The sequence below is a fragment of the Danio aesculapii genome, chromosome 5 (assembly GCF_903798145.1).
Source record: "Danio aesculapii chromosome 5, fDanAes4.1, whole genome shotgun sequence".
Taxonomy (NCBI): Eukaryota; Metazoa; Chordata; class Actinopteri; order Cypriniformes; family Danionidae; genus Danio; species Danio aesculapii.
The window spans coordinates 14,424,911-14,443,200 of NC_079439.1; the positions used below are offsets into that span (position 1 = coordinate 14,424,911).

General features: G+C 42.0%; 1 protein-coding gene across 4 annotated transcripts in view; it reads right to left on the reverse strand.

Annotated features, from left to right (window-relative positions):
• add2 (adducin 2 (beta)) overlaps window positions 1-18,290 on the reverse strand; it is a 63,094-nt gene that overhangs the window by 13,699 nt on the left and 31,105 nt on the right. For all 4 annotated transcript variants that reach the window (XM_056457428.1, XM_056457427.1, XM_056457430.1 and 1 more), the window contains 6 exons: window positions 10,607-10,756; window positions 8,615-8,758; window positions 8,420-8,518; window positions 7,952-8,128; window positions 5,579-5,818; window positions 3,406-3,522 (listed from right to left, as the gene is read on the reverse strand). In XM_056457428.1, the coding sequence (XP_056313403.1) occupies window positions 3,406-3,522; window positions 5,579-5,818; window positions 7,952-8,128; window positions 8,420-8,518; window positions 8,615-8,758; window positions 10,607-10,756 (927 nt within the window). The remainder of the gene's footprint in view (window positions 1-3,405; window positions 3,523-5,578; window positions 5,819-7,951; window positions 8,129-8,419; window positions 8,519-8,614; window positions 8,759-10,606; window positions 10,757-18,290) is intronic.

Here is an 18,290-nt window from a genome sequence, read left to right on the forward strand (position 1 = left end):
TTCATTTTTGGGTGAGCTATATCCCTTTCAGTATTCTCCTATTTATCCTATTCTTCATCTGCTGGCCCTTGAGTATTTTCTAGTATTTGTTTTTGAGCATTTAGTAGTTTCTAATCATCAAAAAAGTGTGCAAATTTTAAGCAGCACAACTGTTTTCAGTATTAATCATAATTAGGCATTATTCAGATATGAAATTATATTAGAATGATTTCTGAAAGATCATTTGACACTAAAATCTAAAGCAATGAGGCTGAAAATTCAACTTTGCATCAGAGAATTCAACTACATATTTGAATGGAAAAGTATCAATTTATAATTTTATAAATTCACAATAATAAAACTTTTACACTATTTTCAAAAAAATAAATAAATGCAGTCTAGGTAAGAATAAGAGACCTCTTTCAAAAATCAAATGATCTAAAACTTTTTGAACACTGGGTCTCAAATTTTGTGTAAAATGTGCGTACAGACGTTTTTTGATAATACATAATTCATCAAAAACTTTCAAACTGAAATTTATTGTAAATGTATAAAACAATTCAACAACTACCACACATATGCAATAATCATGTAAGGCCAGAGCGTTAAAAGCATGTATAAAGAATCCTACGTATAATTAAATATGCAATTTACAGTGTGTGTGAAAACTAGACATTAAAAATTGATAATACAGGATCATTAGAAGTCCAATTATATAAATGTATATAATTAGAGTCCAAACAACAAATCTATTGACTTATCCCTACATATAACGGTGATTAGTGTGTATCACCTTGTGTTTGGAGGCATGGCACACTTGGTAATGCTTGAAGACATTCCGGTGCATGTGTCTATATCAGGCATGGGCAAACTCGATCCACGAGGGCCGGTGTCTCTGCAGAGTTTTGCTCCAACACTAATCAAACACACCTGAACACCCTAATTAGTGTCTTCAAGATCACTAGAAAGCTACAAGCAGGTGTGTTTGATTAGGGTTGGTGCAAAACTATGCAGGGACACTGGCCCTCCAGGATCGAGTTTGCCCATCCCTGGTCTTTATGCTGGCTGAGAGTGATGAATGCCGCTTTTTGCGAGAAGCCCTTTTATGGAGCTAGGTTGGGCGTGTATTATGCAAATTCCCAACCTAATGCACATGGGCGCTCATTTAGAGGACTCCAAATTTACAAACAGAAGAATGAGTTTAAGAACAAGCTCAAGTGTGTATGCACGTGTTGTGAATTAGATGGAAATGTTTCGAGAGCAGTATGAAAATATATAAATATTAAAAAAACCTGCACAATTATTAGTAAATGAGACCCAATAGGTGTTGCCAAATATAGCTGACTTTTTCCATCCCAAAAGCTGTCCAAAACCAGCCAAAACGCACAGAAAAATGGCCAAAATATTGGATTAATATTTTAATTTTAATTGATTAAAATAGAAATTAACCGAGTTAATTTAACTGTCATCATTTTTATGCAGCAACCAACACCAACAGTCACAGAACCAAAACATAACCAGGTCTCATCGAATAACTGCCCCTCTCTCACCCACACACTGCATTAATTGTTAGAGTATGTTTTACTTTCGAAATGGGGTATAAATTCGTCCCATTTGGTGTTTTAAATTCTTTTGAACATAATTAGGCGTTGCTTGTCAATCAGACAATGCTTCTATGTTTGCTCTTGCGGTCAACTGCGGTAAAAAAATCATCGATAAAAGTGTCTTGATAAACCCCTGTGCGTTTAACTGCAGGCCCTGTGTGATGCACGTGCATGCGAAGGGGAGTCAGATTTTGATACAACTTTCCTTCACCTCCTCTTGTGGCTGGGCCTACATGGTTTGTGCTATGCACTGGTCACTATGCTGAATGGAGTAGGAGAACACAGTTATGTTTTGTTGAATCAGTTGCTTTTAAAAGTTGTTTCAAAACCGCCCAAATTTTGTCAACCCGCCTATGCCATTTATTTTTTTTTACCAGCAAAATCAAATTCAAAACCATCCAATCTGGCAACACTGGACCCAGTGTTTGGAAAGTAAGATCTTAATAATTAAAGTTTCATTTTTTAGCCAATAAAATCGTAATGTTCAGTACTGATTGTAGCAAGTGGGGCTAGGTGAGTTTGAGTGTTAGGTGAGTTACTTTAAAAAAGTAGTTACTAATTACAAATTACATAAATAAAACTGTATTTAAATTACTTTTCTAATGACTTAGTTCGAAAAGTAATTTAGTTACCCAATAGGTAATGTAATTACGTGACTCAATTGTAATTAAAAACCCTATAAATCTCAATGCGTAGACGAGATAAACTACTAATCATTTAATTGAGGTTTATTTATAAACTAATTTCGAGAGGATCATGTGATTATGATTGAACACGGCTGGTTCTGCATTAACTTTGTATGATCCACCAATCAGTCGATTCCTAACCCACTATAAAGAGCCAGGGTTTCTCACTACAGCCATCTTCGATTTGAAGAATCCCCCCTTCCACACAGTGGCCCAGTGATTAACACTGTTGCCTCACAGCAAGAACGTCACAGGTTCTAGACCTTTAACAGGCCGGCTTTCGTTTCTGTGCGAAGTTAGCATGTTCTTCCCGTGCTCGCGTGGGTTTCCCCCGGGTTCTCCGGTTTCCTCCCACATTCCAAAAACATGCACTCCAAGTGAATTGATCAATCTAAATTTAGCACTACAGTCAAACTCTAATCCAGCAGCACATCTCTTCATAGCAATCATTTTCTGTCATCGGCTCTTATCAAAAAAAACAAAAAGTGTGAGTTCTGGAGACCTACCTGAGCTCAGAGCTCCACTCTTGCCCTGCAAACAGGAGGGAGCCCAGGGCTCAAGGACCTTTTGAGCTCAGGGCTCTCTCTCGGGACAGCATGCCAAACTTGCTTATAATCAATCATCAGCTATGTGTGAGCTCTTAAAATTTCAGTCAAACAGCGTCTTTTAGCTGTAATAAATAACTCAACTGAAAAGAAAAGTTAAACATTAATTGTATTAAAATATGAAACGACTTAAAGCAATACCACCACATTTCACACATACCATATCGTAATTAAGTTCTGACTTAGTACATTGCTTCTTAAAGACCGCTTGAAATCAAAATGTAAAATGTTTTTTTCAGCTAGCTCACATTTTTAAGGTAAATAATCCATGCAAGTTAATCCACCGAATTTTTTTTGTTTTCTTAATGTTTCTCAAAGTCTGACTATTTGCTTCCGCGTTTGTAGTGGCATTAGCATTAGCATTTTGTAGTTGCATGTAGCATTTTGAGTTCTGTTGACGCCAACCTGAGGACTTCCATATAGCAGATGTTTATTTATTTAATAAAATCATTTAAAGTTCTTCGGTTCTCCTTCTTCCTGATGGCCATCAAACCATACTGATGCAGAAATTCAGTCAATAATGAAAAATACCTTATTTCTAGTCTCAAGGACTTCTTTTGGATTGGTGAACAGAGGAACAAACTGGTTCGGATTCTCAATCTTTATGGCTCGTCCACTGCCTTGTGTGATTTCCTCAGACTTCTGCCACTGAAAGAGAAGAAATCAATACAGGAGAAATTCAAAAGCACGTCATTTCACACTTAGATTTTTATTACTCACATTTTTTCTATTACAAAATTTTGAGGGAAATATTAAAGAGAAACGTGCGACAGATCTGAAAGTAGCCAGGAGAGGGCGGTGTGATCACTGCAGAGAGTGTTCTGGCAATAAAATATCTCCCCCTGCATTGCAGAGAAGGAGAAAAGGGAGGTGGGAGAGAAACACCAGTCCTCCCCCACAGCGTGATGTAACGAATACGCCATTATACCAATAATATCCTATGATTCACAGTCAGACTATTTTCTGAACACGCTCACTGGCTTACTCATTCACAAACACTGATACTTGGAGAAGAAAATATGAATGGTTAGTGGCTGAATAAAAGATTCAGTGGTAACTTGAACAAGCAATGAACAATATATATATTACAGTATTTGTTGATGTTAGTCAATGTTAGTTAATGAAAATACAGTTGTTCATTGTTAGAACATTGTTAGCATGACTTTGAGTGTTAACAATGATTTAGTAAATGTTGAACTATGATTCAAAAAATGCTGTCAGTATTGTTCATACTTAGTTAATGTCAGTAAATACATGATGAACTAATGAAGCCTTGTTGTAAAATGTGAGCGATTCAGTCCACAGCATATTAAAAACATTATTTTAGAGATTTTAACAGGGGTGTTTGTGTTGCACATTGAAGGTTCATTTTGGGTTTCTTTTGAGCACTGTATAAAACATCAGTTTTTGAAGATTTACAGATGAATTCAGTTTATTTATGCTTTTCAATTGCATTATGAAACTTTGCTCTTTGGGGCAACGCGGTGGCGCAGTGGGTAGCGATGTCGCCTCACAGCAAGAAGGTCGCTGGTTTGAGCCCTAGCTGGGTCAGTTGGAATTTCTGTGTGGAGTTTGCATGTTCTCCCCGTGTTTGCGTGGGTTTCCTCCGGGTGCTCTGGTTTCCCCCACAGTCCAAAGAAAGACATGTGGTGAATTGGGTAAGCTAAATTACCCAATAAGCTAAAACATAGCTGGATAAATTGGTGGTTCATTCCGCTGTGGTGACCCCAGATTAATAAAAGGACTAAGCCGAAAATGAATGAATGAATGAACTCTGCTCTCTGTTTTGTCAAAATGGTGATGTTGAAAATATCTGTCCATACCTGGAGGTTTGCATGAATCTGTTTTACAAAAGACTACAGCCATATAGACATCTAATATATGCGAATATATGCAAATTACATATATGACGGATTTCATATGTTTGGATTTCAACTATATCAAATATTTCATATGTTGTGTAAAACATACGGTTCAGGTCAGAATTATTAGCCCCCTAATAATTATTAGCTTAACATGCAATTTAATAGTGTTACTAGCTTAATTAGGTTAACAAGGGAAGTTAGGATAATTAGACAGTGGTTTGTTCACAATCGAAACAAAAATATAGCTTAAGGGGGCTAATAATATTGACCTTACAATGGTTAAAAAAAAAATTAAAACTGATTTTATTCTAGCCGAAACAAAACATATAAGACTTTGTCCAGAAGAAAAAAATATTGTAGGAAATACAGTGAGAAAATTTCTTACTCTAAACAAAATAAAATAAAAATCACAGTGGGGCTAATAATTTTGACTTCAACTGTATATTTCAAAATATTGCAAAAAGAAAAGGTTGTTTACGTGCTGTATATACTTCTTCAATCTTTGGAATTACAAATGTAAACATATATGTTCAAATATATTAGCGACAGGTTGCTATATATGTTTATATATGGCCATAGATCAGATTTCTGTATGAGTCGGCTGTCATTAAGGCTAAGAGTGAACAATAAAGTATTGGTAGTTGTAAACATTGTTACTTGACAGTAATCCATTACATTTACATTAGTAAACCTTTCTATCAATGTTCTTCATCAATAGGAATTTGAGTTCTTGTCATATTTTATTACCATTGTCTAAACCGCAGTAAATAAACTGTGATAATGTGATAAACACGTCTGAATAATTTCTGGTTTGACTGTACAGAAGACTTCTTTCTGACCGTAGTGCGATGTCCCGGGCTGGCCTGATCCTGGTTGACTTTCTGATAGACGTTTGGGGTGTTCAGCCATCTGGTCTTCTGCTGCTGTCTCTGGGTGTGAGGATGGAGACGAGGGTGAGGCTGAACTCCATCTTCATGGAAGGAAAATGAGGTGACGGTGGCAGGAACCTCCACCTCTCTCCGGGTTCTGGAGCGCTCCAGCAGAACCGGGAACCGGTAGGCATATCCTGTACGGTAACCCTGAAGAACAAACAGCAAGAGATCAGATGTCAAGAGACAACTGCTCTAGTCTTTCTTTCTTTCTTTCTTTCTTTCTTTCTTTCTTTCTTTCTTTCTTTCTTTCTTTCTCTTTGTTTCTTTTCTTTCTTTTTTCTTCTTTTCTTTCTTTCTTTCTTTCTTTTTTCTTTCTTTTTTGCTCCTTTTTTTTCTTTCTTTCTTTCTTTCTTTCTTTCTTTCTTTCTTTCTTTCTTTCTTTCTTTCTTTCTTTCTTTCTTTCCTTCTTTTTTCTTTCCTTCTTTTTTCTTTCCTCTTTTTTCTTTCTTTCTTTCTTTCTTTCTGTTTCTTTCTTTCTTTCTTTCTTTCTTTCTTTCTTTTCCTTCTTTTTTCTTTCCTTCTTTTTTCTTTCCTTCTTTTTTCTTTCTTTCTTTCTTTCTTTCTGTTTCTTTCTTTCTTTCCTTCCTTCTTTTTTCTTTCTTTTTTCCTTCCTTCTTTTTTCTTTCCTTATTTTTTCTTTCTTTCTTTTTTCTTTCTTCCTCCTTTTTCGTTCTTTTTTCCCCTCCTTTTTTCTTTCTTTTTTTCTCCTTTTTTCTTTCTTTCTTTCTTTCTTTCTTCCTCCTTTTTTCTTTCTTTTTCCTCCTTTTTTCTTTCTTTTTCCTCCTTTTTTCTTTCTCTTTTCTTTCTTTCTTTCTTTCTTTCTTTCTTTCTTTCTTTCTTTCTTTCTTTCTTTCTTTCTTTCTTTCTTTCTTTCTTTCCCTTTCTTTCTTTCCTTTTCTTTATCTCTTAAAAAAGGGGGTTTTAAATGTGCCTTTTCTCTCTCACTATATACATGGTGACTCTATAATAAGGATAAATTTTGGATCTCCAAGATAAGATTTTTCAAAAACAAAAACCTTAATAAAACTGTTTTCTATATTAACTTAGAGACACTCACTACAGCTATTTTGACCATCTCTGCCTCCTAAGTCATACATTCAGCTTCAATTCTCATGAAATAATTTGACCTAATTATCATCTATTTGGTGTGTTTACTCTATTTTTCTGTATTATTTGTAAGTTCACTTATAAAAAACACATTTTGTGTCTGTTCCTGTAAGTTCTGGTCAACCGTTACATCAGTTATAAAACAGCATAACAGATAAAGATAAAAGGTAAAAGATAAAAAGGTAAAAAGCAGATTTTGTGGCTTTTATGACCAGACGCATTATACATTGGAAGTCATCTGATCCACCAACTCACCTCCATGTAGATTAATGATGTTTTTCAGCTCATAAAACTGGAAAGATTTAGACACTGTCTGAAGCGTTCTTTCAAAAACATAAAAAATTGAGGTTCTTTTCTTGAATAAATGGATATCTATACACCCTGCATGCTGGATGATAGTTCCTTTTAACATTCTTTGCTACTCATGTGACCAAGCTTTTAGTTTTCTGTTTAAACAGCTGTTTTTCTGTTAGCACTGATAGAAATCAGTGTGTGACTTGCTCTAAGCGATGTCCCTTTCTCTGGTGGAAATTTCAGTTTTGACCGTGTGGTATCTGATCTGAAGTTAGCATCTTGAGCTACGGCACAAAATGGTGGAAAATGTCAACTCTGTTACCGTCAACATTGTTAGTGTCAACAATATGTTAAACAGTAATTAGTAACAGAATTAAATGTTCTCCTTCATTTTTAAGCAATTTGCATTGTTTTACATCAATAATGGTTAAATGCTTGAAATGTACCCGCAATTCTCGAATGAGTCATGTATACTTTCCACATATATTATATTAAACATTAAATGTATGTTTTCTGTGTTTGCTGTTTTGTGTATGATGCTTTAGAAACACTATATGTACACAAAATTACTAATGAAGTACTTTAAATTGACATTTTTATATTATGCATATATTTAACTTAATACAAATGATAATGTTTATCTATGAACTCATATGTACCGAAATAGTCTGAGCACTTTATTATTATTGGTTATCATTGGCAATAAAATATGTAAAGAAACAATCATATAAAGAGCATTTTAAATTTAATTTTATATTATGCATAATATAATATAAATGGGAACAAATGCATAAGAATTGTATTTTATATGTAATGCACTGTCAATATTATATGTAACAATGTAAATTATCAAGTTACTGAACATGTTAATCAACTAACCAGATTGTCCAGTGTCCTCATCAAAGCTTCAAACTCGTGCTCCCCCAGCCTGCTCTTCTGCATGGGGCCAAAGGTGGATCCTGCCCAGCCCACAGTGCCTTTGGCAACCGGCCGGTGAATGTTGCGGTCCAGCATGATAAGGTTTTGTTCTCCTCCGGCACTGCACAGTGCTGCCACCTGCCAGAACAGCACAGCACTGCAGCATGATCAAACATGTTCATCCCAGCCAACAAAAACGAATGGTCCTGTCAGTTTTCACAATGACTGAAGGCAAAAGGTGGTCCAACCCGATACTAGTACGGTGTACCTAATAAAGTGGCCGTTGAGTGTAGAACTGAAATAGTGCGGACGCAGCCTGAATCTCTGAACACTAATATTCACTCTCACTTTGTCCTACTGCCCCACTAATCTATTCTCCTACATTTTGTCCACATGGGAAGCTTTTTAATTTCATTTATTTTCACCTACCTGTATTTGACAGGCGGTCTGGATGTGGTAGATTGTGTAAAAGGCCTCCTCCACTGATTCTCCCAGTGCCACAATCCCATGGTTCCTCAATACTAACACCTGAACAAAAACAGGAAAGAGAGATCAGCTAGAATACTTCATCAAGCTCTTTTCAATCCTAACAGCCCGGATGTTTACTGTAATGTGTGATCTAACCTTGCATGTGGGGCCGAGGCTCTTCTGCAGCTCCACTCGATCCTCTTCTTCCTCCATTACTCCATTATAGTCATAATAAGCCACTTCGCCCACCAGCAAAGCCTCATGGGACAGCGGAAGAAGGCCACATTTCATGGCTGACACCTACATGAAACATTAATGGTGGTAAGGTATGCTATAGGATCAGAGCTGAAATAAGAAAATAGACATTAAGATTAATGAGAGAATGCAGTGATGACTGGAAAAGGGGAAGCTTAGTGATTTAAAAAAATCAGCACTCGTAATTCAGTAATGTATTTATGTAAATTAAAATGTCATTAATTATTATAATTAATTGGAGACGTTTCTAAAATGATATAATATTGAAAACAATTTTTTTAAATAATAGAATGGTTCATTTTTTAAATAAATTTAATGAAATTAAATGATTTTATGTGTGATTGTCATTATTTTTGTGTTTTAAGAATATGTTTATGTGTGCATATCTGTTCCCAAATTCAGCTGCTTAAATAGAAAAAAATAAAGTTATTTATGTTTTACAAACCCAAGGCGTACAAATACCTGAAAAATCAGCAAATAAACAGACCAGCAATAAAATACAATAAAGTAAAATACAAAAAAAAAAAAATAAATAAATAAAATAAGATAAAATAAAATAAAATCATTCATGTTAATAAAGTAAAATAAAATCATTCATATTAATAAAATATAAAATAAAATACAACCATTCATGTCAATAAAATAAAAGCCAACATGCTAAAAAATAGAAAAACATTTATATTAATAAAAATAAAATTAAATCATTTGTTAATAAAATAAAATCATTCACATGATTAAAAATATATTAATAAAATAAAATAATAAAATAAATTAAAATAAAATGATTTATGTTAATAAAATAAAATAACTTGCGTTAATAAATTACAATCATTCCCGTTAATAAAATTAAATCTTTCATATTAATAAAAAAATAAATAAAAGAAAATAATAAAATAAATTAAAAGAAAATAATTTATGTTGATAAAATAAAGTAAATAAAATCATTTATATTAATAAAAGAAAACAAAATTCAATTCAATTCAATCATTTATGTTAATAAAACAAAACAAAAATAAGCAGACAAGCAATAAATAAATTCTTGTAACTTATGTGTTAAAAACCCTTGATGTACAAATAAATCGTCACCTTAGAATTAAAAGGTTATATCTGGCATTTTTGTCAAAATTGAGTTATTGACATATTCTTTTTAAATGACAACTTATTTACATTATGGAATGTTTTTTTAAAAAGTTGTTTACATTTTAAGACTTTCTATTTAAAAAAACAACTGTTACACACATACTGTTTGCTATATGAAATGCAAAAACTTTTGAAGCTCAATATCTCAAAATCACTCTGAACGCAGATAGAACCTTATAATTCCAAGGTGACGAAATAGCAAGTATTACACAAAACTAGTCCTAATACACATAATTCAATTCTAGAAGACTAGATAAATAAAATTACTGACATATGTATAGTAGATAAATTTACTTATATTTTGTTATACAGTAATACAGGGAGGATAACTGAGTTTCATGAACTCGGTAATACATAAATACCTGAATAAATGTGATATATGACATATAAATATTAAACAATTAACAAAAATATTACCTTAGTATTTAGTTAAGACCCAGACTTAAGAGCCATCTTTTTAAGCAGAGTTTCTTATGACTACTTATCATGTTTGTTTGTTTTTTTAATTTAAGTTGTGTTTGTATTTGTAACTTTCTCATTCTACATTTATTTGAAATTAAGTTTGGCAGTGTTTTATTAACTGTTTTTTGGCATGTTTGTTTTAATGTGACCTTGGGGTGTCCAGAAAGGCGCCATTTATAAATAAAATGATTCATTATTATTATTAGTTATACATTCATATGTGGTACAAATACGTAAATAAAAGCTTAATGGGGTTGTTTTTGCTCAGAGACTCTGTGTGTGTTTTATTACCGCGGCTGTGGCTGGAGTGTGGAGGTGCAGCAGACACCGTACGTCAGGTCGGGCAGAATAGATGGCAGAATGAAGACTGAACGAAGACAGATCCACTCCGAGAGCAGTGCTGCCCTTCTCCACCACCTCACCCAGAATATTCACCTTCACCTGCACAGCGCAGAGAACAAAACTTTCACTCCAACACATAAAAAACTTTCTTAGGAAACACTATTATCTTTTCAGAGAGCAGATCATTTTGCAATAATCATTTAAAGTCTGTGTGATTATGAAGTTGCAGAGACTTTTATTTCAGTATGTTGATGTACTTATAACATAAACTGAATATTGAGTAGGGGGCGGAGCTTTCTTTTTGTGCATTAATTCCTTGTAGCAAATTAACGGAGGCATGGCTAAGAATATTGTGGTTGATGTCATCAAACTGACGTCAACAGAGAAGAATCGCCACTCCAAACACAGAAGCAAACTGTCAGACTGTCACAATCACCAGTGATAAGCCTTGGGAGAACATTCATTATCACCAGAACTACAAGTCTGCCACTGATATGAACTACAACTCCCGTCATGCACCTCACACACACATGCTCCGGATCACCGATGATTGCACACACACACAGCTGGAAGTTCATCAAAGACTGATTACACAGACTATATATGCTGCTCAGGTCTCACAAAATCTGGTAGCCTGAAGTCCTGGGGTTATTGTTTTTTCAGTCGGGCTACCAAAATATATGTACACAGTGGCAGGCATGTTATCTAGATAGCCCGCCAGGCAAGGTGTAGATTTTGGTGATCCGACTGACAAAATGTTTTGTTAAAGCACAAAGATTTGTTCCAAAACTATTTCTAAATTCAGTTCTAACTTCAGGCTACCAGATTTTGCAAGCCCTGCTGCTCACATTCCCATACACATTGCTGAGTCTTGTTGTTGTCATTGACCTGTAACATTATGAAGTGTTATCCATGTTCAGTCTGTCTGTTTTTCTTGACCCTTACCTTGTTTTCTTGTGTATGTTGTTTGCAGCCTGTTTTTAACCCCATTGCCTGTGACCTCGACTACACTTCTGGATTGCCCTAATGATACTGTTTGGACCTGCTGACCATCGCCTGCCTGACGATTCTAAATAAAACTGCATGTGGATCATGTTTTCAGTGGATTAACTTGCACAGATTAATTGTTCACCTAGATCAGTGTTCACCAACAGTACACTGTAAAACCCAACAGTCAACTTTATCAAATGAAATGAGTGTAGTTAACTCAAAACTGACTGAAAGTTAATTCTACTCATTTGAAAAGAGTTTTAAACTCAGTGTTGAAGGTAATGAGTTAATTAAATACCTCATTACTTCAACTTAAATGGAGTAAGTTCACAGTACTCGTATAGATAATTTTTTTAACTCAAATGGTTTGTTGCAATCGTTTTCCTCAAACGGTTTGAGCTGCCTTAACTTATTGGGTTTTACAGTACTCAGTTGGCTTGAGTTCTCTTCATTTATTGGGTTTAATTGTGCTCAAATTGCTTTGTTTACTCAAACAGATTAAATTCACAGTACTCATTAACATTAGTTCCCCTTCATATGGGAACTTCAACGTGTGTCTGTTATTAAACAGACTTTTGGGAGTGCTTTAGACGACCAATCACATCTGAAGATAAGAAAACGGGCCAATGAAATGCCAATTGAATTGGCGGAGCTTAGCTCCACAGCTGAAACTGATGAGCCAATTAGGGCTATATCAGTCGGCTGCTGGAGCCAGCTCATCAGAATTGTTGCTTCAGACCCGATCTGAGACTGAAGAACCCTTCTGCTGAGCTGACTTCCAACATTGAAGAAAGCATTATTCTCACCAGTGCGAGGGAAGACGTTCTAGCGGCGGTCGAGCTGGGTTTGCCGTCCCCTTGGCGTTTCGCTGGTGACCTGAAAGAGCAGTTTGTTAAAAGAGCAGAATTCCCTAAGAGAGCACACGGTCGTGCAGCGCGTCTTTTTAAAGATGTCGTTTCGACCGTGCGTTTCTGGATGCGGTGGTTTCCTCTCCCCGGATGACAGGCACGAGTACTGCGTCACATGCTTGGGGGTCCAACATGTTGATGCGGTGCTCGCGGACAGTTCTGCCCGCATTGCGATGGCTTGACTGTTGCGCAACTGAGGTCGCGGCGAGCTCTTTTATTAGGGCAAGTCACCCCTGCTGCTCCCCGCCAAGCGGTTAGCACTCGGGCAGGCCTGAGGGTTACAGTGGGGGCTAATCCGTCGCCTTCGGGCCCGCGGACCCCTCGCTCCTCGTCAGTGCGCTCTGTTTCTGCTTCGAGTGTTAGCGCTGGTCCATCCTCTGGGTTGGCCGCGCTCTCATTAGATGACACCGGGGACGTGATGTCCATCGCTGCATCGGAGGGCGGGCTGACATGCTCTGATGAAGATCCGGACCCCCTGCCACCCTCCGGGGTTATCAGTGAGGTTTCGGATCTGGAGTCGGACATGTTAGCCGTGTTATTCCGGGCTGCTTCGGCCGTGGGACTGGAGATGGCTTGTCCCCCAGAACCGCGGCCGGACCGCTTAGATGGGTGTTACGTGGGGGTGAAGAAGGCGAAGCCTTTTAGACCCCCCGTCCCCTTCTTCCCGGAGGTACACAGAGAGCTCACGCAGGCATGGAGGGCACATTTTTCTGCCCGGTCCTCGTGCGCTCCCGCTCTCACCTCCCTCGATGACAGAGCGGCCAGGGGTTATGAGGCGATTCCCCAGGCGGAGCGTGCTCTGTCCGCAGAGCTGCTCCACTCGGAGAGGTCCGCCCTCACTCCCTTCCAAAGCGTGCAGGTTATCTGAGTCTCTCACGGCCAGAGCCTGCACTGCTGCGGGCCAGGCCACCTCCGCTCTGCACGCTATGGCCACCTATCAACGCTACCAAGCCGAGAAGCTGGCCAAGATGCAGGAGGGCGGTTCTCCCCCAGGCTTGCTGCATGAGCTCCGCACGGCAACCGATTATGCTCTCATGACTATTAAATCAGCTGCTCGTGCCCTGGGGAAGACGATGGCCACATTAGTGGTCCAGGAATGCCACCCCTGGCTGAGCTTGGCTATATGAGAGACGTTGACAAAGCTTGCTTTCTTAACGCTCCCGTATCCCAGGCCGGCCTTTTCGGCGACACCGTCGGGGAGTTCACCCAGGAATTCTCCGCGGTGAAAGCAGTCCAAGGCGAGGGGTGAGGTCATCTATCAGCGGGCTCGAAAAACTGCCTCCTCCCGCTGCCCCTTCCGCTGCGGTTGCTCTTCGCCGAGGGCGTCCACCCGCGGCTTCATCTGCTCCGCTTTCGCTGCCCGCTCCGGCCAGGCGGCAATGCCGAGCCTCCCGCGGACTGCAACGCCCCCGCCCCAGGGCGCCGCTAAGTCCAGTAAACGGACCGCGAAGCGTTCCTGGGACGGGCCATTCGGAAAAGAGGGGACCTGCTCTTTCCTCGGTGGGGGGCCGAGGATTATTAAATCAGTCCACAACGACTTTAAACTCCTCGCTGCCGGCCCCTGGGCTGGCGGCAACCAAATTTCCAAAAGAGCAGTTTCCTCTCTCTCCGGATGCGCGAGCCCGAGTACTGCCAGTCTGGGACGCTCCGCCTTTCAGCTCGCAGCACCGGGACCCTTCGCCTCAGGCCCTCAGAGTGCAGCAGGACGGACTCCTTTCTCTCACTCTGGCCTCACCGTGGGATCCAGGGAGGAAGGTAAGAGAAATTCTCTTATTTTCAGCTCTTCCCCGGGACGCACCGCTTCCCGGGATGAGCACTCCCATCCCGAGCTGCCCCTCCGCTGGCACGTCAGTGATCGCTCCGATGGTGCCATTAGCGCGCGCTCTGCCAGCCTGGTTAGCGCTGCCCAGCGCATCGCGGTGGCTCATACGGACGGTCAGACTCGGCTATGCGATTCAGTTCGCTATTCGCCCTCCCAAGTTCACGGGTGTCCTTTTCACGAGGGTGATCCCCGTGAGCGCCCCTGTCTTGCGAGAGGAGATTGCGGTCCTCCTGGCGAAGGACGCAATCGAGCAGGTCCCTCCAGCCGAGATGGAGTCCGGGTTCTACAGCCCGTATTTCATCGTGCCCAAAAAAGAGCGGGGGGTTAAGACCAATCCTAGATCTGCGCAGACTGAACTGTCATTTATACTAAATGCTTTCAGAATGCTTACGCAGAAACGCTTGCTTCAGAGCGTCCGTCCACAAGATTGGTCTGCAGCCATAGACCTGAAGGACGCGTATTTTCATGTCTCTATTCTTCCACGCCACCGCCCTTTTCTCCGGTTTGCGTTCGAAGGACGAGCGTGGCAGTACAAAGTCCTCCCCTTCGGGCTCTCTCTGTCTCCGCGGGTTTTCACCAAGCTCGCGGAGGGTGCTCTGCGCCACTGCGGCTTGCGGGCATCCGCACACTCAACTATCTCGATGACTGGCTCATTTTAGCCTCCTCTCGCGATCAGTTGATTATGCACAGAGTCAAAGTGCTTCGGCACCTCGACCAGTTGGGGTTTCAGGTCAACCGAGAGAAGAGCAAACTTTGCCCTGTGCAGAGGATCTCTTATCTCGGGCTGGAGCTGGATTCGGTTGCTATGGTTGCGCGCCTCTCCGAGGAGCGCGCCAGGCTAATGCTTTCCTGTGTAACGAGCTCCACAGGAAAATAGTGGTCCCACTGAAATGTTTTCAGAGGCTCCTGGGGCATATGGCATCCGCAGCCGCGGTCTCGCCGCTCGGTTTGCTTCATATGAGACCACTTCAGCGTTGGCTTCGCGATCGAGTCCCCAGACGGGCATGGCGCGCGGGTACGCACCGGGTGAACATCACTCTGCTGTGTCTCCGCACCCTCAGCCCCTGGACGGATCTGGCTTTTCTACGGGCCGGAGTGCCCCTAGGGCTAGTATCCAGGCATGTTGTCGTAATGACACATGCCTCCAGCACGGGCTGGGGGGCCGTGTGCAACGAGCATGCAGCCGCGGGTTCGTGGTCCGGACCCCGCCTGCATTGGCATATCAACTGCCTGGAGCTGTTGGCAGTGTATCTGGCTCTCCGCCGCTTTTTTTTTTCCGGTGTTGGAGCAGAAACACATGCTGGTCAGGACGGACAGCATGGCGGCGGTGGCTTATATCAACCATATGGAGGGTATGCGCTCTCGCCGCATGCCTCAGCTCGCTCGCCGTCTGCTCCTTTGGAGTCACACGCGGCTGAAATCACTGTGTGCCATTCACATCCCGGGCGAGCTCAACCGTGCAGCCGATGCGCTCTCACGGCAGCTAGTGTCCCGAGGAGAATGGAGACTCCACCCCGATTCGGTCCAGCTGATATGGGCGCGCTTTGGGGAAGCCCAGATCGATCTGTTGCTTCCACCGAGAACGCACATTGCCAGCTGTTTTATTCCCTGACCGAGGCCCCCCTCGGCACGGATGCACTGGCTCACAGCTGGCCATCGGGCACGCGCAAATATGCGTTTCCCCCAGTGAGCCTAATCGCACAAACTTTGTGCAAAGTCAGGGAGGACAAGGAGCAGGTCTTGTTTGTTGCGCCCCTCTGGCCCAACCGGACCTGGGTTTCGGAGCTCACACTCCTCGCGGCGGCCCCTCCTTGGCGCATTCCCCTAAGGGAGGACCTCCTCTCTCAGGGACGGGGCACCATCTGGCACCCACGCCCAGATCTCTGGAACCTCCACGTGTGGTCCATAGACGGAGCGCGGAGGACTTTGGTGACTTACCGCCCGCGGTACTTAACACCATCACTCAGGCTAGAGCACCCTCTACGAGGCATGCCTACGCCCTGAAGTGGAGTCTATTCTCTGAGTGGTGCGCTTCTCCCCGAGAAGACCCCCGAACTTGCCAGATTAGCATTGTGTTATCCTTCCTTCAGGATAAGCTGGAGCGTAGGCTGTCACCCTCCACACTGAAGGTTTACGTGGCGGCATCTCCGCTCATCATGACGCGGTGGATGGCAACACGCTCGGGAAGCATGATCTAATCATCCGATTCCTCAGAGGCGCGCGGCGATGAAATCCATCCCGCCCCCCTCTCATGCCCTCTTGGATCTCTCTTTAGTCCTGGTGGCTGCAGAGAGATCTGTTTTAGCCACTCGATTCTGTATTCTGTCATTATGACAGCTCTGCTGATCGCATTGGCGCCATTCAAGAGAGTTGGGGATCTGGAGGCATTTTCGGTCAGCGAATCGTGCCTTGAATTCGGGCCGGGTTACTCTCACGTTGTCCTGAGACCCCGACCTGGCTATGTGCCCAAGGTTCCTACCACCCCATTTATAGATCAGGTGGTGAACCTGCAAGCGCTGCCTGCGGAGGAGGCAGGCTCAGCCCACTCACTGCTTTGTCCCGTTCGCGCTTTGCGCCTTTACGTGGAACGAACGCAAAATGTAAGATCATGTGAACAGCTCTTTATCTGTTATGGTGGCCGGCAGAAGGGAAGTGCCGTGTCAAAACAGAGGTTGGCCCACTGGTTAGTTGATGCCATCGCCCTCGCTTATCAATGCCAGGGCGAGCCGCGCCCTCCTAACGTGAGAGCGCACTCCACTAGAGGGTGTCGCTTCCTCATTGGCGTTAGCACGCGGCGCCTCTCTCACAGATATCTGCAGAGCTGCGGGTTGGGCGACACCTAACACATTTGCGAGGTTTTATAACCTCCGAGTGGAGCCGTTTTCTCCCGGTTATTGGGAAATCCCAATCAATCGGGGGAGAATTAAGCTCGGTGTCACAAACGCTTGCTGCGCCAGGCTCCCTAAACCGGAGATGCGTGCGCTTTTTCCTATTCTACTAGTAAGTTTCCCTTCTCAGGCGAACCCTAGAGAATTCCTCCGAGGCCCCCAGCATCGACTCAGCGGAGGAGTCGAGTGCATGGCTCAGTGTGCGGTTGGTATGCCCATTAGGTCTACACGCATATTGAGGATCGGTGCCAGCTATGTGCATCCCCATTTGGTGATGTCATATGCATTATTACCACGGTGTGTTCTCCCTTATTAGGCGGTCCCGTGTCTTCCCTAAACCGCTAACCAGCTTATCATATGTAGCACTCCCCCTCATTAGGGCTAGTCCATATGTCTCCTTACCATCAGGTCTCCCCTTTCAGGGTAGCAGGTGGTCTCCGCTGCGTCCTCCCCCTTCGGGGACTGGCACGCTTTCCCAACGTACTGTCGTATTTCCAAAATCCCTAGTCTATATTAGCTAGGTAAAAGCACACTTACGACCCCCGATTTAAAACTTTTATTCCCATGTAATGGTAATATGTTGGGCCTAGGGGACGTTGGAAGGTTGCGCTCTTGGTGATGTCAGTGCGCTCACGCTTTGGCTTGGCAAACTACACATCAGGGACGCGACAGGCTTAGCTGCTGTGGCGCTTTCCATACAGTCTCCCAAAAGTCTGTTTAATAACAGACACACGTTGAAGTTCCCATATGAAGGGGAACGTCCTGGTTACGTACGTAACCCACGTTCCCCGAATAGGGAACGGAGACGTGTGTCTCCACTGCCACAGCACCTGAGTCTCCAGCTGGGAGCTGAGCGATCGGCTCTTCAGCAGGCAAATTCTGATGAGCTGGCTCCAGCAGCCGACTGATATAGCCCTAATTGGCTCATCAGTTTCAGCTGTGGAGCTAAGCTCCGCCAATTCAATTGGCATTTCATTGGCCCGTTTTCTTATCTTCAGATGTGATTGGTCGTCTAAAGCACTCCC